Raw genomic sequence first — 26,999 nt, 5'->3', positions numbered from 1 at the left:
GTGATTTGCAGTGTGTCCTTCAACACTACACTGAAAATCACAGTTTTATCGAGTAGGGCTTATTCTGCTACTTGTCCTGTGTGGAAAAAAATGACATACTGCTGAAACTTGAAGACATCATTGTGGGGAAAAGACAATGTCTTCTTCTAATAGCTCTTTAATAATGTTGATTTCTTCTTCTCCTCTTCCTGTTGCAGTTCCATTTCCCCGTTCAGTATTGAGAGCATACGTCGTCCCAGGAGGTCAGAGTCTCCGGATTCCAAAAAGAGGAGAATCCACAGATGTGACTTCGAGGGCTGCAATAAGGTGTACACCAAAAGCTCCCATCTAAAAGCACACAGAAGGACGCATACAGGTCAGTAAGACGGAGGGAGTGAGTTAAAGTGCTGTGATTTTATTAATTTACAGTCATCTAAATGCTTAGAAATCCCATTCTTAGTCCACAATGACAAGTGCCATCACATATAACCCAGGTAATGGTCTACTGGTGCCACCTATAACACCACTTCAACATCAAAGTTGTTCTGAAGAATTTGTACACTGAGTTTAATCTGGATTACAGTGGACTAAAGGTCAATCCCAAATGGAGACTCAGACAAAGGCAAGCACTCTTTTCTTTCCACATGAGATTGAACCTACTGTAAATGTAACATATGATATGAGGTTATATGAAGACACACTCTCACACGTGGACACAAAGTCCTCTGACACTAGTCTCATAGGCCCTAAACCAAAACAGATCCAAAGGTTCCGAGGAAGCTCTCCTTGAGACAGCTCTCAAAACTCAGACCATGATCATTAGAAATCAATCATTAGAGCTGACGAGACTTTTAACACCTGCTCCAAGTCAGACATGCAAAGCAGAACATTTTAATCTTTAACTAAACTAAAAATGATTCCACTTGTATTAAGTGATAAAGGAAACACCCATCACTAACTAGAATCATGATTGTTAATGGGGATTCAAACAGGGAGGGCTGACTTTTTGTCCTTGACGTCTGTATCCGTGATGCATTATGTTCTGTTCTTGTCTATAACTTAATGAATTTAACTACATAATGCCTCATTAGAGTTCCTGAATGCTACAATCCTGATGTCTTAAGACTTAACATATGATTATACTTTAATAGTTTCATTTATGGTTTTGTATAATCAGTCATAATAGACTGAAAGTGTTTTAATAGCTGCCTCAAGGGTTTTCCTGGTAGTTCATTGTCTGCTTTAAACAAAAGGTGCATGTTTACCACACCCCATTATGAAACTATACAGTACACAGCTGACATTTAAGGTGGCAGCTAACAGCACAGAGGAATCAGAGTTTGTAGCATTAGTCATGTTTGACCTTAAAGTACCTTTTACTGAGCAACAGCACCCTCTGCAGTCACAGATTGAGTATGATTCTGTTGTTGGGCTCCTAGTCCGAGCAATGGAGTGGTTTTCAAATAGTGAAGAAAAAAAGCCATGACTTTGTTCTCCTACTCATTGAACTGAAAGACAAATGAATTGAGGATATTACCCATGATCCTCTGCTTCCCAAACCAGAAAAGCAACAAAAGCAAACAAACTGATGAGAATTCTGGATGTTTTAAGTTTCCTCACTGAATATCAGAGATAAACCCTGTTTGTTTTAATGGCTTCTGATTCTTTTAAACTGACTACAGTTCAGAATAACTCTTCAGTCAGTTCCACACTTCTCACAGGAAATCGTACCTGCTCACTCACATAGAGCAAGAATAGATGTTCAGGGTGAGGAGTGGGAATGAAAGAGGAAACATTCTCCTTATTAAAAGTCAGGGAATCATCAAACTAATTTGGACTGGGGTTTCATGGTCAGAAAAGAAAGGGACTGACTTGCTTTATGGTTGTTTTATTAACATTTAATTATATTGTATCAAGGCTTTTTGAAATACTACAGCCCATTAGTCCCTTTAAATTCCATCAAGTTGCAATATGTTTCACACAATCATAGATATCCTTTCCGTTCTAGTTCCTGATTTGTTTCATCAGGTTACATGACTTATTTCCCGGGAGAACTGGGAAAATTTAGAAAACGCATCATCTCGCAATGTCAAAGAATGTGAGAGCAAATTCTGAGTCCAATCAGTTTTGTTGTTGTTCTAATGTTGGTTTAAAAACAAACATTCAAACCACCTTGCCAGGGTTGAGAACAGAACCTCCCTGGCCGAGGTAAGCCGAAATTACAGATGCTACTATAGACTTGAACCAAATAGAGCAAACGTAACTTTTTGGGGATGCATCCTCCTCCACAGAGCGTCAGTGCCAACATGTGACCCACAAGCTATTCAACATACACTGAGTTTGTCTCTCTCTCTCTGTCTCTCTCTCTTCCGCTCCAGGGGAAAAGCCATACAAATGCACCTGGGACGGCTGCACGTGGAAGTTCGCCCGCTCCGATGAGCTGACGAGGCATTACAGAAAACACACGGGGGTCAAACCCTTCAAGTGCGGAGACTGTGACCGCAGCTTCTCCAGATCTGACCACTTGGCTCTGCACCGACGGAGACATATGCTGGTTTGAATCAGACGGAGAGAGATCAAGAGATAGAGAGCGAGAAAGAGAGGGAGAGATCAATTGAACAAACACAAACATGCGCACACAATCACCCAACCACACACAGGCAGCCGGGGGAGCGGGATCTCCCTATGAATGTTTTTCAGCTGGCCTGGATGCACACACACATACACACACACCTACACAAACACACACACATACATAAACATACACAAACGCACACACACACACTCTCATCCGTCAGAAGGCGAGAAGACGTCGAGGTGCACGGAGCTCGCGGAGCACAATACAGGGTCACTTCTGGATCCTCTTGGGGTTGGAAGGAGCAGACGGCAGGAGCTTTTATCGGAGTCTAATAGGGAACTGTCTTTTACAGCACTGTTCATAAATGTTTCACTTTGATTATTGAAAACAAACTCCTCATTTGGACAAAAAAAATTATATATAATGCAATCGCAACCGTCTTTTTTTTTCTTTTTTTTTGTGCTTTCTTTCTTTTCACTATATTGTTCCAGTTGCTGCTTTTTCCAGCATTTCATAATGTGAAAGACCCCATTGAATGGAATGGATTTTTTAGAGTCACAGGCCTGGACGGGATCGCAGAGACCTTGTTGGAGTTAAGGGCAGTATTGCTTCCCTCCGCAGTCTGACCGATGAGCAGCAGGGGGCGCCACGTAACCACGGATTGTCTGCTGTGTGGTTCCCCTAGAAATGCTAAAAAGAGGGCAGGACTTTCACCTTCCCCCCATCCAGCCAACAGTCCACACCATCCCAGCCTGGACGGATCAAACCTCACCAACACCTCCACTGTTTCAGAGAGTCATCCGTTTATTATGAACGATTCAAAAAATGGACACGCACTCCATGGCACCAGCAGAGAAGCACAACGTTTCCTACCAAGACATCAGTGCTCTCCTGTTTACATCGAGCCTCTTTGAAATCTTTGGTTTGATTTTGTGCTGTGATTAGCAATCAGTAAAGTGCAATCTTAAAGGTTGAATATACTTTCAACGTTTCGTTATATTGAATCTTTTTTCCTTTTTTTCCCTAAATGCCTGCTTATTGCTTGTGTTTGACTCGGAAGAAGAAAAAAACAACCCCTCATGTACAGTGAACTTTGAAACAATCAGAGGAGATTTTCAGTATGTGAAAAAACAAATGACAGAGGCACCTTACAAGACTCACGCGTTCAATCCTGTCCCCATCAATCGTGTTGTTCTGTTTCAGCTCTGTCTCCTCAGCTGGGTTCCACAGTGGAAGGAATCTGTGGCGGTGGGGTTCATCTTCTTATTTTTATTTTTTCCATTTTTTGTTTGCACAGCAGCACTTGACCATAAGCTGACGTTGACACCGGCTGCAGTGTTACAGGGATAGCGTGGTACCTGACGTACAAACCCAGAAGAGCAATACACTCTGAACAAAGTGACGGGAAGGGACGGCCGCCTCCTCTTTGCTCTGTTTGCTGATGATGTCAATATCCTGAGGAGAAGTTTCTCTCGCCGGGCCAGCTCCTCATTCCGTACCATGCCACCCCCCCCCCCAACCCCCCCACCTCTGTTATCGGTTTGTAGCTCCAGCACAGGACTCTGAATCCGACGTGTGTCAGTCAGAGGGTCACTATTAATCATGTTGTTTTTACTTTGTTTGTCTCAAACAAACTTGAAATGTCATCACCTCAGACCAGATATATGTCAAGATTATTGTCTAATTTACCTGAGATTTGGTTATTTACAATTCTGAAAGAAATCCCATACACACACATAAACAATACATACACATTTGCATACATACAAACATTGTGCATGAGCATCAAGGCTTTTTTTGTTTTACTGCGTTTACTGGCAGATTTATCTCTTAGAACGTCACCTCACCTCGATCAGGAAATGTAATTTGAATGAATATTTTCATATTCATAATAGCCGGCAGTTTTGCAGGTGTTTCCAAAGCTCTTAAGCTGAGGAGGAGCTGCACACATAAACGCAGACTATCAGACCAGCTCATATTATTGGATAGTGCTGCTAAATGTATCTATTGGACCGAAGCCAGTCAAAGAAAATGGTAACCTTTTTGATATTGCACCTTGAAAACCTTACACACAGACTCACACTCTAGTGCATCTACACAGACACACACACACACACACAAACACACACACACACACACACACACACACACACACACACACACACACACACACACACACACACACACACACACACACACACACACACACACACACACACACAGGCAAAGTAGCCAAATCCAGGAGGTTATTTCCACACATGCACCCAACGTATGTGACACCCCCACCTTGATGTAATGGAGAAATGTATGTCATCTTTATTTATGCATAGTGTTTGTGCACAACGTCATGAAGCCCGGTTGTATTAACATTTTGGCAAAAGCATATCAGCACCTTGTTTGTTTCATACTATTTTCAAATTATTTTATTTCAGATGTTGATTTAAAAAACAAATAATCATCATGGTATTATTATTATTATATATCATCCATATAATGTATAAGATCATTTTTATAACTGATGGGGCACTTCATCATTGCATATAACTTTCTGTTTCTTCTGTAAAAAGGATCTTTTTGAAATGTTGTAATATATGTGATAGTGAAGAGAAAACTTATTGCAAAGTTCTACATCCTGTATGTACATTGGAAACATAGGGCTTTTGATTAGTAGATGCAGGAAATACATTTATACATGTAAAGTCTTTTTTCAGAGGCTGTAATTTATCTAATTTGGTATACAGTGAAATGGGGCTAATGGTATTCATCATGTAAATTATCATATGTGATGTTATGTAACGGTTTTCCTTTTTTTTGTTTTTTTTGGGGGGGTGGGGGTGGGGGGGGGGGGGGGGGGTTTGTGGTTAAACAAGTTCACGATCAAATCATTTTTATTCCCAAGGCTGAACCAGTGTTTGCTATAATCAACAAATTATTTATATACATTGACCGTATTAAGGTACTCGATTCCCTCTGTTGTTATTTTGCTACACCCGGACAAAAAAAAACAGATATATTGATCAAGCACATATCAACAACACATGTACTCTCCTACACAGTATATGACGTTGCATGCCTTAATACACCAGTTTTTCAAACAAATTCAATTAGACTTGGTGTCTCCACAGGACAGGGTGAATTGTATTTCCCGTCGAGCGTCTCTTTCCTCATTTTGAAGCATAATTTTGCAACGGTAACCAGGGTCAAAGTTATGCAATAATAATGAATAGTGCCTCATATCACAAACGTGTAACACCCACTGCTCTGTGCAGGGTTTCGATTGCTCAAATTAATAAATTTCAAATGAGAAATCGTTTTTTTTCTTTTTTCGGGGATAAGTAAAACAAAAAAAGCACAGACAACATTATGCAAGTCGGACCTCTAACGTTTGAACTTTTCCTTTTTTCGCACTGAGCCTTATGCCGTTGTGTCAAATGCAGCGTTCTCCCACAACACGCTTTTCACGGGCTGTTTATAGCACGCATTATCACTCTGCTTGCAATAAGTCACTTCCTCTGCGGGGAACACAACCGAGTTACAAAGGCCTCTCGGTGTTTCAGCTTCAGCACATTAATTCAACAAAGCGATTCCATTGAAAGATAATGAGGAGTTTGACTCATAGGAGGAAAAGAAAAAAAACCTGTGGCTGGGATTCTGGCTGTAAAGTGATGCCTTTGTTTATGAATACTGATCTTACGCTTTCTATCAGTTCAATATCTACTTTACTTTCTGTGTAACAACTGCTTTTGAGTTTCCTGGTTTTGAAAAAAATTTAAGTAGTGAAGCCAATGCCTATGTTTCGAGTTTGCTGATATTACGTACAGTAATCGTTGTTCCTGTATTTATGTAAAGTGAGTGTAGTGTATATATATTCAGATCTTTTCATCCTTGGCGTATAGGAAAAAAAAATTAATTGTGATATTGCTCAGCATCGCTTCTAAAAGGGAGATCTTGCTCAAGGAATTCCACATCTGTAAAAGAATTTTTTTTAATCCTGATATTTTTCAAAAACTTCAAGAACAGGTGTCCTTAATTTTTTTTTCTTTCTGTTACGCTTTTCTTTTTCTCTAAGAGTTGTTTAAGTATCCAGTCAGTGTTTTTTGCCTTTATCTCTGTATTTTTCATATGGATGGAGCTGTGAAATTAAAATAAGTTCAAAAATATACATGTATATTAATATGAATGGAGGCATGAAGGTTAATAAAGTTGCATTTTGTATGTACACTGGTTATGGAGCTAGTTGCTATCTGTGACTGAGGTGGACGGTATGTGGTCTCTGGGACACTTAGACATCTGAGCACTGTGCTCACTTTCGCTGGCATTCAGAAACCTGATCTCGGTATTAGGGAAGACATTTTAAATGATAGCTGATATACAGTAGAGACACTTGTCCGAAGATCCCCACCCTACAGGAAGAGGAAAGAATTTGGTGCCACCACAGACGTACATGCTCCTTTAGAAATGGTACCTGGAAACACCTCCCTCACACAGGTTTGAACATCAATGAAAAGCATGATGCACAACAGCTTTTATCTTGCAGTAGTAAAATGCATGTTGTAACGTTGCAGGTTGTGAATAGTTTCCTGAGAACAGGTTGCACTTTAAAAAGCAAACGCCCTGTACATCCTGTACAAAGCTCTATTATAAATGGAGCTGGAGGACTGTGTGTGTCTGCCAGTAAAGGATTCCAATGATTACAATAACAAGGTTCCAATTCCCCCTGCACTGAGCATCCTGGTGTGCAGCTTATATCACTCGAGTGATTTATCACTACAGCCCATATAGTGTGAGTGTAAAGCACAGTGAAAAGAGGCTGAGAGCAAATAATACGAGTGATAAAGAAACAATCGGCCCAGGGAACTCCCTCCGCACTCAGGACAGGCTCAGACAGCACCTCTGCTGGGTTATGACTTCTCTTTGCTGTGACTCATGTCGAGGACACTTTCCAACAATTACAAAGATGAAGGAGTAATCTGGTCGTGAACACTGAGGATTGTTAGTACAACCGCAGCGAGGGTGTGTTGCCGAACAATTACAAGAACACTGAGGCCAAATCACACGTCAATGTTTGACAGAGAACAACAAAGTAAACATGATCTAATACTGTTCTGTCAGTGAAGGAAAATAAAGATTTGATAGAGTTTTGAATGCAAAACCACATTTTTATGTTTCACATTGATATCAGTTCAATTCTTCCCTCTTTACAAGTGGGTATGAGCCTTGTTTTACTCCCATTTATAACTAATCAATTGAAAACTTTTTTTTAACTGTGCCGCAAATCACTATAATTTCAGATGATTTTAAACTGTCTACATCTTTACTATTAATAGCAAATAATCAATGAATATATTCATGATATTTTCTACACAAAATGTGATTTTTATAGAGCAACAAACTGACATAACCATGTATAATGTCTGAACTTTACATCAACACCAACTAGGTTCAATGATTCATGTGTATGTGTATATAAAGGTGTGAAAGTGTGATATCCCTGTACTGTGCTAAAGAAACACTTTAAAACTAAAGAACCAATGCAAAACTATACTGTAGACATCTAAAATCTAAGAACTGAATACGTGTTGGGAAATATGAGGAATTTTAAACTGGACACAAACAAGGATAACGGAGGGACTTTTAAAAGAAACATTTGTGTAATAATTAGGGCTGTGAAATGATTACAATTTTTAATCAAATTAATCACAGGTTTCTATGGATTAATCATGATTAATCACATTACCGATTTTCTCGGAATATTTTTGTGAAAACAAGATTTATGACATTTAACTTTTCTTTTGTGCTGCAACTCAGCAGTTCTTCAGCAGTTATCATTGGTTTTCCATATGGAACATTAATATAATCTTCATCCTAAACAATATTCGGGCTCCTTAGCCATTGTGTGGTTGAATAAAACTTTTTTTTTAAAAATCAAACAGAAATTATTTGAGCTTCTTAGCCATAGGATGGTTGACATTTTTTATATTTTTTGTCACACAACCATTAACCACACCATGATACAATCTAATGCCTCTAAAGGCCCTCTTAGCTACTCGGTCTTTAGCCAGTTGGTGAGGCAAACTAACTTGTTCAAATTCTCTGACAGTAAAGCTGACCGCTTCTTTTGCACAATGTGTCCTGCGAGTGAGTCTGGTTTGGCGTATTCCACTTGAACGCCCCTCGCCTACCAACACATGCTTCGCGTTGCGGTGGTTAGGCGGGTATTGCTACGTCGAAACGATAACGTCTTCTCGCAGAGTGTGCATATCACCTTGGTTTTACTGAATGTTCGATCTTTGTTTTTTTGGAACACGATCTTCCCGTCCAGAAGGTCCTCAGGTTCATCAGAATTATCCATGTTGTTTGTTTGTTTGAATGGCAGCTGCCGTCTGACTGCATTAGAGCGGCAACTAGTGCAGAGGCGGCGGAATTGGAAGGTCCTTCTGCGCATGCGTTAAATGCGTTAAAAAAAAAAAACGAATTAATCCTGTAATTTAATCATAACGCGTTAACGCGTTATTTTTCACAGCTCTAGTAATAATGCAAAAGTCAGACATTACAAATATTCAACATAGTAAGAAAATTCATCACAAAACTTTTATTTGCATTATGAGAGTCACGTGGCTTCAAAGCACATTTGACCAATTTCGTATCCATTTTCATTTTATATGACACAAAGTCTCATAAAACTTTCATGTGTCAACAATGTCAAAATACTTGTATGTGTGTATATATATCTAAAAGTATTGCAATAATTTACTGGCAGATACTCCACTGAGCTGCTACCTTGGCTGGAGAAACTCATGACAGAGTAGACTTTGACAATATCCTGTAATTGGATCCTTCTTAGACTTTGCCAAGCAATAATATGAAAAAAAACAAATTAAAAAAAAAAGTTTCAAATCTTTATAAAACAATCATTGGATCGTCAGACAAAATATACAAACTAAAGAAACGTCTAAATTTTGTTCAATCCGACTCAAATTATGAATAAATTTGGTCATAAGTAGGAATTGATGTCTCTTGGAGATACAGAGGGGCAGCCAACTTATAGACTTGTCCCCACGGGGCCGCTCTGTTTATCATTCATCCAAAAACGAGAAGAAGGGAAAGAAGCAGTTAAAGGCACTTTCAAAAGGTGTTTGAAAACATGGACAGTCGTCAAAGAGATCCAAAGCTTTCACAGATGTTCAGACTGGCAGGTGCTCAGTCTGAAAAAAATACGAAAGCTCCAACTCAAAGACACCACTTTGAAACCACTCGGGAAGACAAATCATCAGTGATAGGATGTTGTAATCCTGTTACAAGCAGAACAAAATATCGTTTGTTGGGACGCACGATTTGCAACCACAACAAAATGAAGATGAGCGGACGACCACTTGTCACGACGACTTCCAGCGGAGAAAAAATAACTCTGACCTGCTGCTTAAATGTCATGTACTCCAAACCCTTGTAAACTATGTGTGAGCAGTTCTCCGAGCCCTCCTCCGACGCTAAGAGGACATATTGCTGCGCGGCTCTTGAGTAACGTGGGGGAAAACAAGCAGTTTAAAATAAATTAAACCTTTTCAGTATAATCAAATAATATCTCTGATCATTAAAGTCCTGACATTTTTAATTTAACATTTAACCAAGTGTATATTATGTCACCAGGGCACACACTGAAACAAGAAAACATTGTTGCACCAACTCCAAGGGTTACTTCAGTTGATAAGGCACAAATGAATTAAGTTTGTTCAACAGGATATATCAACACAATTGCTATTTTGAATTTGTAAAAACTTATTTCATTCGTGTGAATTTTTTAATGCTTTTTCTTTTTTCAGTGTAGATATCGAACCTTTACAAAGCCGTCCAACAGAATGTGACATCTCACAACCATCATCTTTCTTTCATTTCAGATAAACCGTTCATTACGTCCAGCATGGAGGTTATGTTTTCACCCCTGTCCATTTCTTTATATGTTTATTGGTTCGATTACACAAAATTGACTGAATAGCCACTTGGCCTGAGAAAGAACTCTGTAGAATTTGGAGCGGATCTAGACAAAGAGGCTCATCCGGGAATTTTGACATTTTTACCAATGTTGCAGTGAACAATTCAAGGATCACTAAGAAAATTTGGTGCAAATATGGTGACGAGTGGGTCACTACCATTAATGTGTAGATTACTTACTGTGGATTCAGTAGGGAATTAACAGTTTATATGTATCTTCAATAGTTTTCCAACTATGACCACACGAACACGACGGCTCTGGTGCAGAACTTACGGAGGACGGTGGGGCCTTGGCGGGGGGGGGGGGGGGCACGCTCTACTGAGTGTCATTCTTGTCTTTATCTGTTTAGCTTGGAGTTAATTTATTCTCTGTGACAACGTGTCCAATAACGGGCAGTGATGGCGCTCCATGCACTGCACTCGGCACGTCCTTCACCACGACTCATCCCAAATTCACTCTCTCAACTTCCTGCTGTGTCCTTTCTGAAATCTACAACCTGCTTTGTTACAACTTTTTATATGAAACACAAACTTTTCTACCTTCCTGGACTAAACAAACCCAGTCTTTGACCTTCCAGTTCATAACAATACTTGATCGACCTCAATACTTACAGTGTGGCAGTTTGCTAGTTTAAGTTATTTAAATAAATGCCCATATAATACATTATAGATATGATCTAGACCCCGTAAACCCTGAAAATGAAGGATTGAACTTCCTTGGCTGTAAAGTTACATTGAAGTGAAACCAAAATCGAATGAAAATCAATGCTTAGGAAGATTAATTGCTATTTCATTGCTATAAGGTTTTAACTGACATATCCCCCAATATTGGGATGCATACATGGAAATAAAATAAGGCAACGATAATATTAAATTCTCTTTACAATAAAAGAAACAATTAGGTGTGGGCCAGCACTGCTAAGAATATCTCCACTGGGAGGTGAGTGGAATAATCCACTGTTTAAAATGTGTCAGTTCTTTGTCCATGTTTGTCCCGATTGACTGGATTTGCAGGAGGGTGTTTCTAGCGCTGGTGTCTTTTCATGTGTAGTGCCAGGTGGTCGGAGCGGGAGAAGCAGCGGTTGCACACTCCACACTGGAAAGGCTTTGCACCGGTGTGTTTCCTGAAATGGCGAGTCAGCTCATCGGAACGAGCGAAGCGCCACTCACATCCCTCCCAGGAGCACTGGTAAGGCTTCTCTCCTTCAGGGGAAAAAAAATAAAAGAAACAACAGTCAACACATTAAGTGTCGTTAATACAGAGACATTATTTTGTATACCAATATTAGGGAGGAAACATTTCTGATACGAATATATCAGCCAATATACTGTATATCCTAAGAATCAATCAGGATTTCTGTCGCTAGAAATAAAAGAAAACGCAAGTGCAATCAAATATAAAAAATATAGATAAATACATATCTTTTCTGCAGGGTTTATTCTGTAACATAAGTTGTTTCATATCAGCAGACAAACACTTATAACAATATGTCTGTGAAAGGCTCATGTATCGGTCTGGCTCTAATAAACATCATTTAAAAGTACGGAATGCTTCCTTCAGATCCAAAAGACTAATGAAGGAGTTTTCAGGATGAAAAAACGAATACGATGCCGTGAGCCATAAATCACTGTGTGTCCTGTCTGTCTGCCTGTCCCCTTTACGAGAGCTGCAGGGTTTATGTGATTTGACAGCAGGGAGATGTGGGCCAGGTCTGTCAGCAGACAGAATGCATCTACATGCCAAGTACACTCTTCTGCCTGGCAACATCCACACTTTCACCCTAAAAATAAGAATGCAACACAAAACACGTACCTGTGTGGGTCCGTAGATGGGCCTTTAGATGAGAGGACTTGGTGTACACCTTCTTACATCCTAAGAAGGACAAAGAGAAAGTAATTTGAGATGTTTTTTTTTACTTTAGAACATTTCAGTTGTAATGCTCTAAGCAAACCGAGGTCTCACCTGGGACGTCACAGTGGTGAATCCGCCGTCTCTCCAGATCAGGATTATTCCTTCGGTTGAATCTAAGTGAAGCTGACTCTGTCCCCAACACCGGGGACAGAGGGCCCAGACCTGGTGCCCTGTGAACTGGTGTCAGGCTGGAACGCTGGAGTGGACCAACACCTGGACTTTGGACTGATCGGACACTGGTATTTTGGTGTGGACCTTGGATTGGAGCGACACTGGAAGTCTGTCTTGGATCGACGGGATTGTGGGTCTGAAATGTTAACTTAGAGGCGATGCTGGCTTCATAGGAGGGAGGTGGGGACAGATTGTGGAGGAGCTCCTTCCCCCTGTCCGGACTTGGGGGCTCAGAGTTTGGCGGAGAAGGGGGCAAATAGGTCGGTGTCTGCTGATGGCCTGAATGCCGATTGAATTGGAAACACTCTCTCTGGGGATTCCCTGTGGGCTTTGCAGAATGCGGCACTGGGCCTACATGAACGTTCCCATTTGGAAGACTCAGCGGTGCCATGGGGATGGAGTTCAGCTGAGACCCATGAATGAGCTGTTCCAGGTCAGAGTTCAAGAGCTGAAACAGGGGAACATCCTGGAAATCGGGCACTTCCTGTTTGATGAAAAAGTTACCGCTTGCCGTGTCGGCTGCGCTGAGAGCACCCGGGAGAGCCGGTGGCGGCACCCCGTGGCCCTGGCAGGGGGGGTGCATCAGGGAGTGGGACGGCTCTGTTTTGATCTGCCTCACGGTCCTGCAGAGACCAGGGTGCAGGTACGTGACGTCAGGGAGGAGCAGGCTCATGTTGACACTGTAAGGCGACGCAAAGTCCTCTGGGAAAGGCTGCTCCAGCATCAGAGAGCCGTCCCTACACAACATTTTGGAGGTGACTATGTCGTGCGGATGCGGAGACAGGTAGCTGTCCATCTCTGACTTAGCCTGAAAAAAGGAAAGAGAAGGAAAATGATCAGGTTAGTTGTGCAAGTATCCAAATTGATTCAGGCTGTTATGGATTCTTTAAACTACACATTTTCCCTTGATACAAGGTAGCTTGAAGTCTTGGATTTGTGAGCATCGAAATTTGTTATGAACACTGAACATCTCACAGGTCGTTTGACTTCTCCTTGTAAATAAAAAATCATGATAATTCCAGGTTGTTTATCCTTGGGTGGAATCCCTTCAGCAACCTAGAATCAGGAGACCTTGAAAAACACAAACCCCAGCTACCGTGGTTATATTGGTGGATGGATTTTGGGGCCTGCACGTGCCACATCAAAGAAGCCACCAACCAATAACCCCCCCCCCCTCTACCAGCAGCAGACGCCCTTTCTGAAACGCACCACGCAGCCCGAGCTGTCTGCTCGTGCACGGCTGAAATTAGAAGGAGCCAGTGGCTCCGCAGCGCCATGCATCGCTTTCCCTCACAAGTTTTGTGGAGCGGGTGCAGCGTTTCACATCCCAGCCGTGTCCCGCTGTCGATCCAGCCTCGTCAGTGAATGTCAGCAGCATCAGTGGCTCCACACAGATAAACCCTCTGAACCTCAGATGCACGAGGGGGGATGCAAACATATCAAGACGACTAAACACACGCCGGGCCTTTACCCCTCAGTATCGGGCTGGAAATGAGAACAGACTGTTTTGCTTTCATCAGCTTTTTTAAATACGCCAAAGAAAATCAACCCAGCAGGGATTTACGCACCGTGATGCTCCGAGGCTGATGCAGAAAGAAGGAGCAAATAAACGCGGTCGCTTCTTACCACGTTGTAATCATGGAAGCACGAAGTTCCCGGGATGGCATCCCTCGTGTTGCACGGCACTTGTCCATGATCCTCACCCCTCGCACCGTCAGTCGGTGGCGCGGCGGTGGCGCTCCTGTGGAGAAACTGCGCGTCCTGCCCCGGAGCGACCCAAACATTATTCCTCACGGCAGCGGCCATTAAAAGCAAAAAAAAGGCAACCGGTCTAACTATCCGAAATCTCCCGGGAGTAAATCACGCATATGTGTTGTTGCTATTATTATTTTGTAGTTTACAATCTGCACCAGCAGAGCGGCGGCTGTCAAGCGCTCATTCTCCCTGTTTTGCGCTGGCTTGTCAAATTACGCAACTGCGTGGTGTCAGCGCGTCTGCAGGGCGGGGCTGAACATGTACAAAATAAACAGGACGATCGGGATACACCTAGTGCAATGAATGCCGCGGCTGTGTTGATGGGGCGACAGGGCTGAGGAGGAACACAGAAAGAACACTGAGCACTGTGGGGCACGAAGAGGCAAAGTGGGGATGAGGAAGCTGTCCGGTTTGTGTGTGCCGGGTTTAGTAACACAGTCAAAACAAAGTGAGTCAGTGCAGTATTCCTCAGGGTCATGTTGAACTGGCCCTGTGACTTCGTTTATCTCCACATGACCTCATCTTCCTTGAGGCCAAAGATAAATAAAGATACAACTTTAAATTAATGCAGTTTTATACATTTTGTTCCACCTACAAATGTCACATGCAGAGATCCATCCCCGGACCTGTGAGATTAAATGAATTCCACGTCCCAACTGCCACCACGGCAGAAACCCTCCTCGCCCCAAGTTGTCCCGATCATGCTTTAGATGCAGTGTGTGGTTTTCCCGGAGCCTGCGGTACACTCGTGGTCCTGGTGTGGCATGTTAAAAACGCCACTGCAGTGCAGCTGTCTGTCAGGACTGCATACTTGATGCCAACATTCCTGAGCCAGCAGTGAAGCCCTCACACAGACAGGCAGTAGATGCTTCCTATCAAAATAGCTGCAGCATTTCACTGTTATGCATTGGAGATCATAGATACTTAGATTCAGTAATAATAATCTGTCCTGGACCCGCCTGCAGCATCTTTAACTTACAATAAACTGCAAAGGCTGCTTTCATTCTGGGTTCATTTTGCACCTTGTGCTGGGACATTGCAGGAACTCTGACACATGATGTTTTCATCTGCCCTTGTTTATTCTTTATATCCTCAGGTATACTCCTGGTACTTTGAGCCGCAATGAAAATAATCAGTAATTCAACCTTCAGCCCTCCTGAGATCACTGTGACAGCCGCTTTATGCCTCAGTTTAACAAATCAGAATCCACTTGTCAGGAGTTTGGATTTCTTCTCACCACACTCGTGTGGGTAAAGACTCAGTGATAATACCAGTGCAACATGCTGGAACTGGAAACACAGGTATGACACACCACTGGCACGGATGTAGACGCTTAGCAACGTTTCACCGTGAGCAAAAAAAAATATCAGTGTTTGTGTAAGGATATTTCTTTAAGTGTGACATTTACTGCCCCTCCCATCTTATGTTTTTTCTTCAGGCAGTTTTTGTCCTCTCATTAATGTTGTAACTGCACCCACACGAAGGCTTGACTGAACAGGTTTTCAATGGGAATGTATCACAGGTTAGATGGGGTCAGGTGTGAAAGCCAAAGATACAGAAAAACATGTGGATAAATGTATAAAGTAACATTTTACCATTATTAAAATTCCTTTTCATCACAGGCTCTTCATTTGCAGGTTCGTACAGGAACAATGAGTCATTGATACTCAGCTGTGGAACGATAGAGGATCTTATGCAAAGTGTTTAACTTTTTATAAATGCAACCTCAAAACTAATTTTCATATGACGGTCTTCTCTGAGCCTGTGATGTAGTTTGTTATATTTATTCATCATGTCATTTAACTTGTTCCAATTTTAGTTTACTTTATTTTCTAATCTTATGTCGCTGTACTTTCCTTGTTTGAAAGACTGTTTTGTTTTGAAAACAGTTTAAAATCTAAAATTACCATCTCAATGATTTAGCTTTTTTTCGTAAATTTAATTTGATTGCACATTACAGTTATATTAGTATCATAACAATTGTTCTTATTATTTGTATTATTTCATTAAGGATACAACACCTTTAACATCCACTTACTTTGACTATCACAGTGACTCTGCACCAAGAAAATGTTAACATATTCATATTTTTTTTTCATTGATGTGATTAAAAAAAAATAATCTCAAACATATTCCAACGACTGCTGATCATCCAATTAGGAGCAGCCTGATTGCCTGTCATGTGCTGACCTTTCAAAGTGCAATTTAAATCCATGGATGTCTCAGCTCCAAGAGGAGCAACTGTCATTCTTGGCCGCGGCTCTTCCTGTACAGCGAATGTGAGCCGAGCCCTCCTCCATATCCCCCAGTATTAAAACCTCACAATATGCCCAACAACTGCACAGTGGAGGAGAGAGGGAATGTGTGGTATGTGCTTACTGCATCACAACTTCTCTCTCTGCTCTCACAGGGACTAATATGGCCAAGCCAGGGGGGACGACGACGACAATAAACACATGCAGCACGTTGACACTGCAAGCACCGTGGGGTTTTATTTTTGTATTTTTTTTTGAAAGGGTGACATAACTTTTCTAAGATCAGATCGAATCATTTTAGATATTTTGCCTGTGAAATGATTGTGACTAATTGTGTGTAATATTCGTGCACACGCTCTCCTGCTACTGCGAGTTAACCGGAATTCTGTGACAGTTTCCGTTACACAAGAAATACCAACAAATCTCTATATTTAGTTTGTCTTCCAGCAGGTGCTTGGCGCTCCCACCAGAGGGCAATGGTCAGCTGCAGTGGAACCTCACTTGTGCGTTTATGTACTGAGCCATCAAAGTGAGACAGTTATGCATTCCAGTTTTATATTGTGTATAATTACCTTCTATAGCCAGTGAGCAGCAACAGCAAGGGGATGTTTTCACGCAATAAACTGGCACTTTGATTTAGCGGTATTCATTTGCAAATTAAAGTGTTGGTAGTCTGAACGTGTCCTTAAAGACTCATACAAGTCGATATTAAAAACACATAACATGTTTGTTATAGATTGAAATCTTTATACGCGTGTATTTTTATACAAAGGTGATTATTTAAAAAACCCTGTTTAATACATATTTAGTTTGACTTTCTTTTATTTTCTTTAAAAGCTCAGGCAGCCTCTCAGAATTATAATGTATATGATGTCAGCTTTAAAGCCTGCCCTTGAGAAAATACAATCAATAATTCTCTTCTTTGGCTTTATTATTGTGTCTCAAGTTTGGCTGAGTTACAAGCCGGGATTGTTGACTCTGTGCAGCATTTATCTGATCTGACACAGTTTCATTAGGCATTAGTAATCATTTCCATAGCACACAACATTAGAGTACTCCTATTTGTAAAACAGCAGATGAGGCTAATGCCGTTCTCTGGGGAGAAATTCAATATAATTCGTTAATTAAATGGAATAATTTAATTACAGTAACTAAGAAGGCATTCATCAATATAATTGTTTCTGGAGCCACCATTATAATTGAGGTTTAAGTGAAAACAAGTCCGTTTCTAATGTTGGTAATGTGCTGACATAGTTCTCCCACCCTCCATTTGTTCCTCTCTCTGATCTTCCACCATGCCATTTCTCCACAGTGTTTTCGTTTGATAGCCGGCCATACCACATCAGCAAGACCAAAACATTTATTACAGCCATTTAATTTAACCTCTCTACAGGCACGGACAAGAAGACAGAGATGATAGCACAGCCGCACTGAAAGACTCTCGCTGTTCGCCTTCTAATCTGATCCTCTCTGCTGCCCTTTCATAAAGACACCAGAGTATTACCCTGACTCCAAACATACCTCTGCCATTTAAACTGTCTTGGATTTCACCACAAAGACCACCAAATAGAGTCCGATTCATTCTTCGGGGCCCAAAATAATAAAACATAATTTTAGTCTAATCTGCTTGAAGAATGTCGCCCGTTTGAAGTTGACAGTGCTCTATCTTCTGGAAGGAATAATTGCCTTTTGAGTACAGCAGGAGAGGCCACTGAGGTAAGCCTGTCGAGGGTCTGCACCTTACAGGTGTGCCCTTGGACAGACAACCTGCTCGTTGTTCTGGAGAGAGAGAGAGAGAGGGAGGGAGGGAGGGAGAGAGAGAGAGAGAGAGAGAGAAGGCGAGAGAGATGAGGGGGGGGGGGGGGAGCAGACTAAAAGAATTCATCTGCCAGTTGAAACTTTCCAAGGCTCCAGCAAAGCAGCACCGCTCCTCATCCTCATGTCACTGTGTGGCCGACGTGGGGTGAACAAAGAGACACTTGATCCCCGGTAATTCCTCCTGTCTGATAGAGCTGACAAATTCTTGTCACCAAAGTTTTATCATTTGAATGGCCAGGTTGGTGAAATTGACCCGCTTGTAATCCGTTTGATTTGTACAAACCGCATTCGGGACCAAGCCACTGACAGTTATTGTCCAGAGATGTAAACGACAGTGCTCATATAGTGGCGGCTTTGTGTGCCTCCAAGAGTAAATTCAATACATCAGCCCCCCTTGGCCCACACGGCCACATTGAAATCCTGTGCGGCTATAGATTATGAAGTTAAACAGTAATTTCCCAATCATTTCGGTTAAAGTGTAGCTATTTATCAGCCGTGTAAGATATTATTTTGCCTTCTTCCTATGACAAACCTAGTGTGTGCTTCATTTGTCGAACTTCCCCCTGATTTTTAATGGGGCCTATTAATTTAGCAGGGAAATCTGTCCTTTTCTGAACACGGCATTGAAAGCTGCCGAGCAGCTGTCCCGGCTCTGGAGAATCATATGGAAGAATGCATTATCGGCCTTGTTTGAATATTCCCTCAGATTTGGAATAATCAGGCAGCTATTCAGCAGTGAGATGGCCACGCACAGATGCCAAAGCACAGCTGAGAGGAGCACGCCGGTGTAATGCCGCTGAAACACACACAGAACCAGCGGCATGAGAAGCGTGAATAATGCAGGTGTACCTTCTTCCTGTATGCCGTGTTTATCATACATAATAGCCACGACACTTTCTTTCAGCCCTTTTATCTCCTTTTTAGCCCCCCCCCCCCCCCCTCTTCTTGCCTTGTTCAAGGTGATCCGAGCTTTGCATATGGCTGATTAATCTTATTGCACAGTGGCTAACATTGATCACAGAAATGATTAGAAATGCATTAGTCAGCAGACTGTTTGGAGTGGTCGGGTGTAAGTGCTCGTGCCAAGCCGTTTTCCATAGGTGTCCATGTTTTTAATTTTGTTATATAGAATTTTTTTGCAAATGGATGCATGCACGCCGCCCAAACACGGCATCAAAGCTTTAATGCTTACGGACATAATTTAATCTCCAAGATGGCAGGCCTGATGGACTGTGCAGAGAAGGCATCCCCGCTAAATTCATTATGCTGAAAGTTGCTAGATCTCACCAGCTGATGAGAGGGAGACAGTGGAGCAGGATGTGTGTTTGTACTCTGTGCTGCAGGAGAAGCTCTGCATGGCCACGTTGATGAAAGCAGGCCCTCACATGAAGCTGTAACTCGATACTTATTCCTTATTCTCAAGGTCTCGTTGATTTTCTTTTTGTCTCGTCATGAACAATAAGCAAATTATTCCTGCGCTCACTGACCACATGTGCTAATGTGATTTACAAAGTGACGCTGCCACCTAGTGAATCATCTTAAGATGACCTGTTGTTGCACAACCTGATGTGAACGTTCAGGAGTACAAGCAGTCAGGAGGAGCATCCACTTTCTTTTGAGAACAGTGAAGCTACTTAATCGCCCCAAAATGAAAATTAAACACAGAACATCCTGCGTTCATCTTCGTTTTTGAAGCCTCTCTTTATTTTCCCTGACCTCACTGAGTGCAGCCCCTCCTCCTCGCACGTGACACAGATGCCTCGTTTATTGACCGAACAAAGTCTTTATTTGTTTTCTTCTTTTAATTTCAAAGAAGTTCACGACTGCCTTTTAGCTTCTATATTGTGCTGAACGGTTGTATATGTTTTAGTTTAAGAACACCAAAGCAACAGATCAGGAAGTTTGCAAAAATGCTAATAATAGAGGAAGTAGAAACTAATTGTTTTTGTGTCATTTCACGAGAGTTGCAAAACAGGAAATGGTGGTCTGTACCACCGTCGACTGACATACTACAGCCTGTTAAAGTTGTCAAAATTGTACTTTAAAAAGCGTCATCAGTAATGCTGCTCGTATAAATTGGTTTGTGCATTTTTTTTAACCAGACAATAAAAATGCACTTGATTCCTTAGCGGAGGGACACCTTTACGATTAAAAAGCATGGCATCCTTTCAACAGCAGAGGTGCAACTCATAAGGGTCCCACCAAGACAACTCCTGCCACATGTTCAACACTCCCCATTAAAAACCTGGGGAAATTAATGAGCTTCCATTGGCACCCTCACAACAAAGGGATCTATAAAGCAGCCTTAATGTTCTCGGGGAAACTTTACTCTTCAGTAGTTCCCAATCAACCGGTAGCAGCAGATTTTGTTTTATTTCCCTTGTAACCTACAACAGGAGCTAAAAATGCAACTCGCTGCAACTTTACATAAATGTTATCCTTGATTGAAACTGCTTTGAGCTCATTTTAATCAAAGATTTGTCGATAATTAACTATGTCGGGTTGTCAAAATCTAATTACGTGTAAATATACGGTATACCTTTAAATAACAGCTGAGCGGTTTGCTTGCCGAAAAATCTATAAACCTGCAAATTACTGCTGAACAACATTTTATTTGTTATTTATTCATAGATCTAAAAGAGAAAAAATTGCCAATTTGTGAACACAGAGAACAAAACTCTCTCATGTTGCGCGCATCGAACACTTAGGAATCAAAGAGCGCAGAGGTTTGCAGAAAGGTATTAATTAGAACTTTATTTATGCAGATGCTTTGTAAATTTGCATAAAAAGCAATTCCACAGATGGGTTTATGGCAGTAATGACTGTTCCAGTCTGCAATAAAACATCTGCTTAATCACAACAGAGACAGTCAATGGCTGCTGTGAAAACAAGCTGTCCAAGTTACACCTCAAAGAAAAGTACCGGGGTGAAGAGGCGGTCTGGACAGGTTAGGAAAAAAATAGTTTTAGGGGAAAAAACCTGTTCAAAAGCAGACTTAGTTAAAAGAGGCACACTTCTCCCAAACATTTGCTGGTGCTACTTTGAGCGCTCTGATGTTGAGAAAAATACCCTCATCGTGTTGGCAGAACAATCCACTTACTGTGTCTAAGAGAAGAGAGCATTCTGTTCCAAGTCGAGCCAAGTCTTTGTCTCTGTGTGCCAACTATTTTGAAAATATTCTACTTTGTGTCTTTGTAATCCACGAGAGCCACACACGGACACCGAGTGGGTGCACAAGCAGCCGAACGCGCGCCCGTGCTCACACATACACATACGTGCACGCACAAGTGTGGCTGCAAGGTCACTCCAAGTATTGATAAATCACCCAGCTGTGATTCCCTCCTGACAGCTCAAACTAACATCAAGCTGGATGGGGGAGAACAAAAGACCATCAAGCGGCCCTTTTCCTGACACTTTTATTCAATCACGGCCAGATTGCTTACGACAGCACCAGCAGCTGTTTCGTCTTCATCTTTCCCCATTTGATAAAGCGTGTCAAGTCATATTTCTGTAAGTACTTCACCTCACCCCATGCTGTGCAGATCCGCAGCGATTCGGCATATGCACATTCCACATGAGGGGATCGTCAAATGGGTCAGGGAGTAATGACACCCCTCTGAAGGTCGCAGCACACACTGGCGTGAGGGTGGGAGCAGGTAGGTGGGTGGGGGGGATTTGGCGGGGGGGGGGGGGCGAGGGGCTGACGACAAAGCAACAAGCTGAAGGTCAAAGATAAGAACAGCCGCAGAGATATCTAAGATAGCCAGGAGAAATTAAACAATGAGGGAACGGCAGCACGGCTTTGATTGTGCGATTGTGTTGTTTAAGGGAGGAGCGGGGGGTGGGGGGGGGGGGTTGTTGGTGCTCGGGATTGGTTATTTTGGGATCGCCATCCCATTCGGAGCTCTTCTGTTGACCTTGCTCCTGGTGGGATGGAGGTCGGTGACAGGACGGAGAAATATTGCAGATGTCTATTGTTTGTTGGTGATCAGACGTCGGCCCCGGAAGCAGAAATGAGATTTCCATTTCGCAATTGCCTTTTTTAATGTTAACATTTAGATTACCTTAACAGGCCCCGTCTTCCTGTGCAAGTGTCTGATAACAATTCCTGGGGTTTCAGTTTATTGTAGAGAGGATGAGTGCTATATTTGAAAATACTAATTTCAAGGATGCAGTACTGTGTGTTGCTGAGCTCTGATTGTTTCCATGCAACACGCTCGGGTCATTAAATCATGTATCACAGCAAAGACACTGTGCTTTTCACCTGCTTTATTTAGTAAGAACCTGCACAAGTGTTCCCTCGCTGCCTTTAAATGTAGCCAGACATTGTCATAGAAATTAAACAACCAACTTTGTGTATAATGATATTAAAGATGTTTCTGAAACATGTCGGTCTTTTAGTCGCACCACTACTTTGGATGAACTTTTGAATTTTTGTACAAGCTTGTGTGGACCCCAGATGTGTCCTGTCGACTTTGCGATACCCTGACTATTTAAGTTGACAGTTTCTGATGATTATAACTCTATATATCAATAAAACATATTATTATCACTGTCCTATATGTATTCCTACTGTAATATATGTTCCCTTAACTATAATTGTGTCCTTCTAAAGTAAAATCAGCCTATAGTAATATCGTAACACTTTGTAAAGTTGGCCCGGGAATAGAATTGGAATTTAATTACCGGAAAAGGTGTTTGCACTAGTATACTATCAAGTATCTGACAATAAAAACCTTGAAACATTGAGATTAGTGGTTTTTAATTACTATTTAAAAGTACTGCACCGATTAACATGAAATCTAATAGAGACAATAATTTCCATCAAGGAAATGTGCAGTTATCTTTGCCTTGAAGTTTGTATCTTATCTGACAAAATTAACAAATGAGATTGCATCAGCCTGAGAAGCCTTGATGTTAATTTGCCAGTGTTGGCATTATGTATCAAACTAAGATGGTGAACATGGTTAAGAGCATATTTGCTAAATATACACACATTAGCATAGTGCACAGCATTAGCATGTTGATATTGAATGTTAGGTTCAGCAGCTGCAAGCATGACGGGAAGGTAAAAGAACAGAGTCATGTTTGTTCCATTTTTATTTCTCTTTTTGATAATCAGTTGTAAATTTGAAAATTAGATCAAAAATAAAATTTGATAAAAATATTCATTATTAAAATAGTAACTAGAGCTATTTCTGTCATCTCATTGAATGAATACCACTGACTGGACAATTTAGCATGGATCAAACTTCCATCATAAACCATTAGAGCGCGAGTCACACCACTGGAACCTGTAATGCAGCTCCTGTAAACTGTGTCACTGGGGGAGACAGTTACACAGCTGCTCAGGTCGCACGGCGAATGGCACTTAATCTAAAACACGTCTCCGGATCACCTCTTCAGCATCAACGCTGTAAGAGAAATGTGATCTTATAAGTTAGGTTCTGTTTCGGCCTGTGGGTATGGCTGCCGGTACGGTGGAAATAGAGACATGTAAATCAGGTGGAATGCAGGAGACGCTTGTATCCCAAAAATGGGGCAGCTCACTCCACTCAGACTTGGCCTGGCTCCCAGGAATGCAGTTAGCTAGCATACAATCACTGCCTATTCACGATGGCACAGCTGCTGTGGACATATGTTCCCCAACAAAGGAGGAGGACATCAACCAGGCACACCTTGAACAGGTTAGCAGATGAATGGCGTTCAGCCCTTTGACAGTCTGCCCTCGTCTCGCTGTATTTTCCCTTGCTCAACAAATAAGTTCCTCACCAGCGTGGCTTAAACTTTTTCCATCTCCTCATCTGTGACGACCCACAGCAATAAAACGTGATGGTGACAATATTGACTTTTGATCGGTGTATGCTGGATGGCGAGAATCCCTGAAAACTTGTCTTTCTGCAAATAAATATCTGAAATCAATGACATTGCTCAATTATTTGGGTGTTTTAGGAGGACAATGAATCTCAAGGAACAGTAATAAGGAATATTAATAGCAAAAGCGCACACAAAGACTTTTTTTCCTAGCCCTCAGCAAATGACCAAATTTGAGAGAAAAGATTACATTTATTCATAGCTGTCTTTCATCAAGAAGCTTAAAACCCAAACTTTGAATGTAACCCCAAATTATATGCATATTGAGCTGACCTCTTTCACCCTTTTTCTTAAAGCCGTGGAGGAGGCGTGATATGCAAAAACCCACAGATCCTCCAGCTCATCATTTAGACGATTTCAGCACTTTTGGTTTTCCTGCCGTCCAAGGGTGATCACGTTAGTTTCTAATAGATAAAGAAAGAAGCTCCTCTGTTGGCACGGAGGTCATATGTGTAATGTGTAAAAAAAGAAAATCAAATATCCCTAAAGCTGCTGTCGTTGCAGTCGGAGAAAAAAAACAACGTGACTTCAATTCACTGGATGCGATGTCAAACACTTGAAATCAGGCGGCAGAGAAAGCTCCTGATAACTGCAATCCATTCACACATTATCCATTGTTAACACTCGTGCTTCTGTCACCCGTCTCCGCAGCCGTGACCTATTAGCTCTAGTGAAGTGCTTCCGAGGCCACGGAGCCACGCGAAGGTTGTTCACCCATCCAACGGGGCCATTTACAGGAGAGGGGCCCCAGAGCCGAGCCCCGGCAGCTCTCTAATGACTCCATCAGCCGCACTGATGGGAGCAAATGGCACCCAGAGATTTCAACTCGTTCCCTGAGCATGCATTACATTTCCCCTCAATATTTCCGTTATTGTGTCGTAATGGTAATGCACAAGTATGCATGTAAGGACATTGTAAAGCACTTGACACCATATACCACAGCAATATCTGATTTCTTTTTCAAATATTCATCGCCCACCAGTTAACACACACTCACTCTATACTTTTCCTGTTAGATAAATATTATATGATGCCTGCCTCCTTTTAAGTTGCAAACACATTTTCAAATGATCCGTTGGCTCTTTAACCTAAATACAAGCTCGGTATAATTATTGTGATTTCCGAGGGAAGCAGGGTTGATCTTGCGCCTCAATCCAACAATTACAGGAAACTATGTGTAAGATAAAAACAGAGCGTGTGCCTCCCTTTGTGAGGGATGGTGCGAAGTCACAAGAGTATTCATTAAGGCCTTTGTGTCCTGTTTGAAATAGTGCTGTTAGAGGCTTTAGCTGTGGGCATCTCTCTGGAAGAGATATAATGATCCTCCAATTAGAGACGGAATCATGAGACCTGTTTATTAGTCCTAATTCATCTCCTCATTGTGCTGAGCATATCAAATACCACAGAGGAAGAGAAAAAACCAACAATTTGCCCACCGTAATTACAGATCTATTAATAGTTTCACAACAATGACAAGCAAAGCCATTCACATCATTTTCGACTGTCAAGAACAATGCCGTGGCTCCGTCCATGTATCCATTAAAGCTTACATTTATACCAGCTCAGTGACATCTTGCATTTCAAAGATGACTCAGAGCCTCTTCAGATAAATTACACTTTTTCATTAACAAGGCTGGTTTGGGTATTATTAATTCTAAATGGGTTTTTAGAGGCTGCGCTACGTTTGTACGCTTATCGTTCAATAGCAGGCTTTCATGGTAGTGAAGGTATTTCCCATTAGGGCTTGGGGAAAAAATGCAATACATTGTTGAGGTTTCTATTTGAGGAGTGTACCACATAGCAACATGATGAAGGAGAAATCTGTACAACTATAGTGTGAAACACACAACTTCGCAAATGCTGATGTTTTTAAGAAAGGATCACTCTAAACGTAGAGAGAAATTAAAAATGTTTTTCTTTGTGTGATTTATTAATTGTAAAGGACGAACATAAAAATCTCATCATCATGATGAACTAAGCCATAAATGTTACGGAAGCACAGTTCACCCAGTCCTCCCACACACATTTCCCCAGTCCAGCGAACTGAAGCAGCAACCTTACAGTAACAAGCCACTAACCTCCAGAGTCATGTGGCTCTAGACTTACTGCAGACTGAGGAAAGCTCAAATGTTTCCTCCTGATTATCAGTGAGTCTCTACCTAAACAAAGGATGTGAGAGGAACTGTGACATGTTATGGTTTTGTTTTGGACTATTCAAGCATTAGGTCAAAGTGATATTTGTAGTCATATCCTCAATGACTTGATGTGAGCTCTAGTTCAACGTGAGGTCTGTTGTTTGTCTTGGGGAAATAACAGATTAAAAAATGTGAACTCTTTTGCCAAAAATACTAATTTGTAGTTATTATTACTCTTACTGTCAATATGAAGCCAGTTTACAACAGTGTTTCATCTGAAATCATTGTACAGTTTAAGTAACTGTACCATATTACTGTCCATAATTGAGCACATTAGGCAGCTGGTGGTGTATTGATTACTATTTGTGTTCATATGAAGTGATATTTCGTTGTATTGATCATTGCATCAACTTTCCATGGTGGTTTTGTGTTTAAATAATACAATATTTGAGGTTTTATAATAATGTTAGGAATATTATTTATTAAGACATTTTAATGGGTTAATTTGTAACTGTTGGGAGCTGACCACAGCT

At 41.5% G+C, this 26,999-nt stretch overlaps 2 protein-coding genes across 7 annotated transcripts in view; one reads left to right on the top strand and one right to left on the bottom strand.

The window, feature by feature from the left end:
* klf12b (Kruppel-like factor 12b) overlaps positions 1 to 4,775 on the top strand; it is a 39,932-nt gene extending 35,157 nt beyond the window's left edge. For all 5 annotated transcript variants that reach the window (XM_053439345.1, XM_053439347.1, XM_053439349.1 and 2 more), the window contains 2 exons: positions 198 to 355; positions 2,358 to 4,775. In XM_053439345.1, coding sequence (XP_053295320.1) covers positions 198 to 355; positions 2,358 to 2,539 — 340 coding nt within the window. In that variant the 3' untranslated portion in view covers positions 2,540 to 4,775. The remainder of the gene's footprint in view (positions 1 to 197; positions 356 to 2,357) is intronic.
* Positions 4,776 to 9,134: 4,359 nt separating this feature from the next.
* klf5b (Kruppel-like factor 5b) lies at positions 9,135 to 14,591 on the bottom strand. 2 transcript variants are annotated; one of them, XM_053439343.1, is made up of 4 exons: positions 14,256 to 14,591; positions 12,510 to 13,437; positions 12,360 to 12,419; positions 9,135 to 11,749 (listed from the first exon to the last, which is right to left on the bottom strand). In XM_053439343.1, exons 1-4 carry the CDS (start codon positions 14,433 to 14,435, stop codon positions 11,571 to 11,573), a joined length of 1,347 nt encoding a protein of 448 aa, XP_053295318.1. In that variant the 5' UTR covers positions 14,436 to 14,591; the 3' UTR covers positions 9,135 to 11,570. The 2 variants fall into 2 exon arrangements, with proteins under 2 accessions (XP_053295318.1, XP_053295319.1); XM_053439344.1 differs by having other exon boundaries at positions 14,198 to 14,318.
* Between the last annotated feature and the right edge of the window lie 12,408 nt (positions 14,592 to 26,999).

The sequence above is a fragment of the Pleuronectes platessa genome, chromosome 14 (assembly GCF_947347685.1).
Source record: "Pleuronectes platessa chromosome 14, fPlePla1.1, whole genome shotgun sequence".
Lineage (NCBI taxonomy): Eukaryota > Metazoa > Chordata > Actinopteri > Pleuronectiformes > Pleuronectidae > Pleuronectes > Pleuronectes platessa.
Note: the sequence above shows the minus strand (reverse complement) of the source record. Positions and strands in the feature narration are given on the sequence as shown.

Excerpts from the sequence above, each read along its gene's own strand:
- klf5b (XM_053439343.1), bottom strand. The coding sequence starts at position 14,435 with ATGGCCGCTGCCGTGAGGAATAATGTTTGGGTCGCTCCGGGGCAGGAC. Across the intron at positions 13,438-14,255 it reads GCTTCCATGATTACAACGTG|GCTAAGTCAGAGATGGACAG; the intron begins GTAAGAAGCGAC and ends TCCTTTTTTCAG. Across the intron at positions 11,750-12,359 it reads CCATCTACGGACCCACACAG|GAGAGAAGCCTTACCAGTGC; the intron begins GTACGTGTTTTG and ends TTTCCCCTGAAG.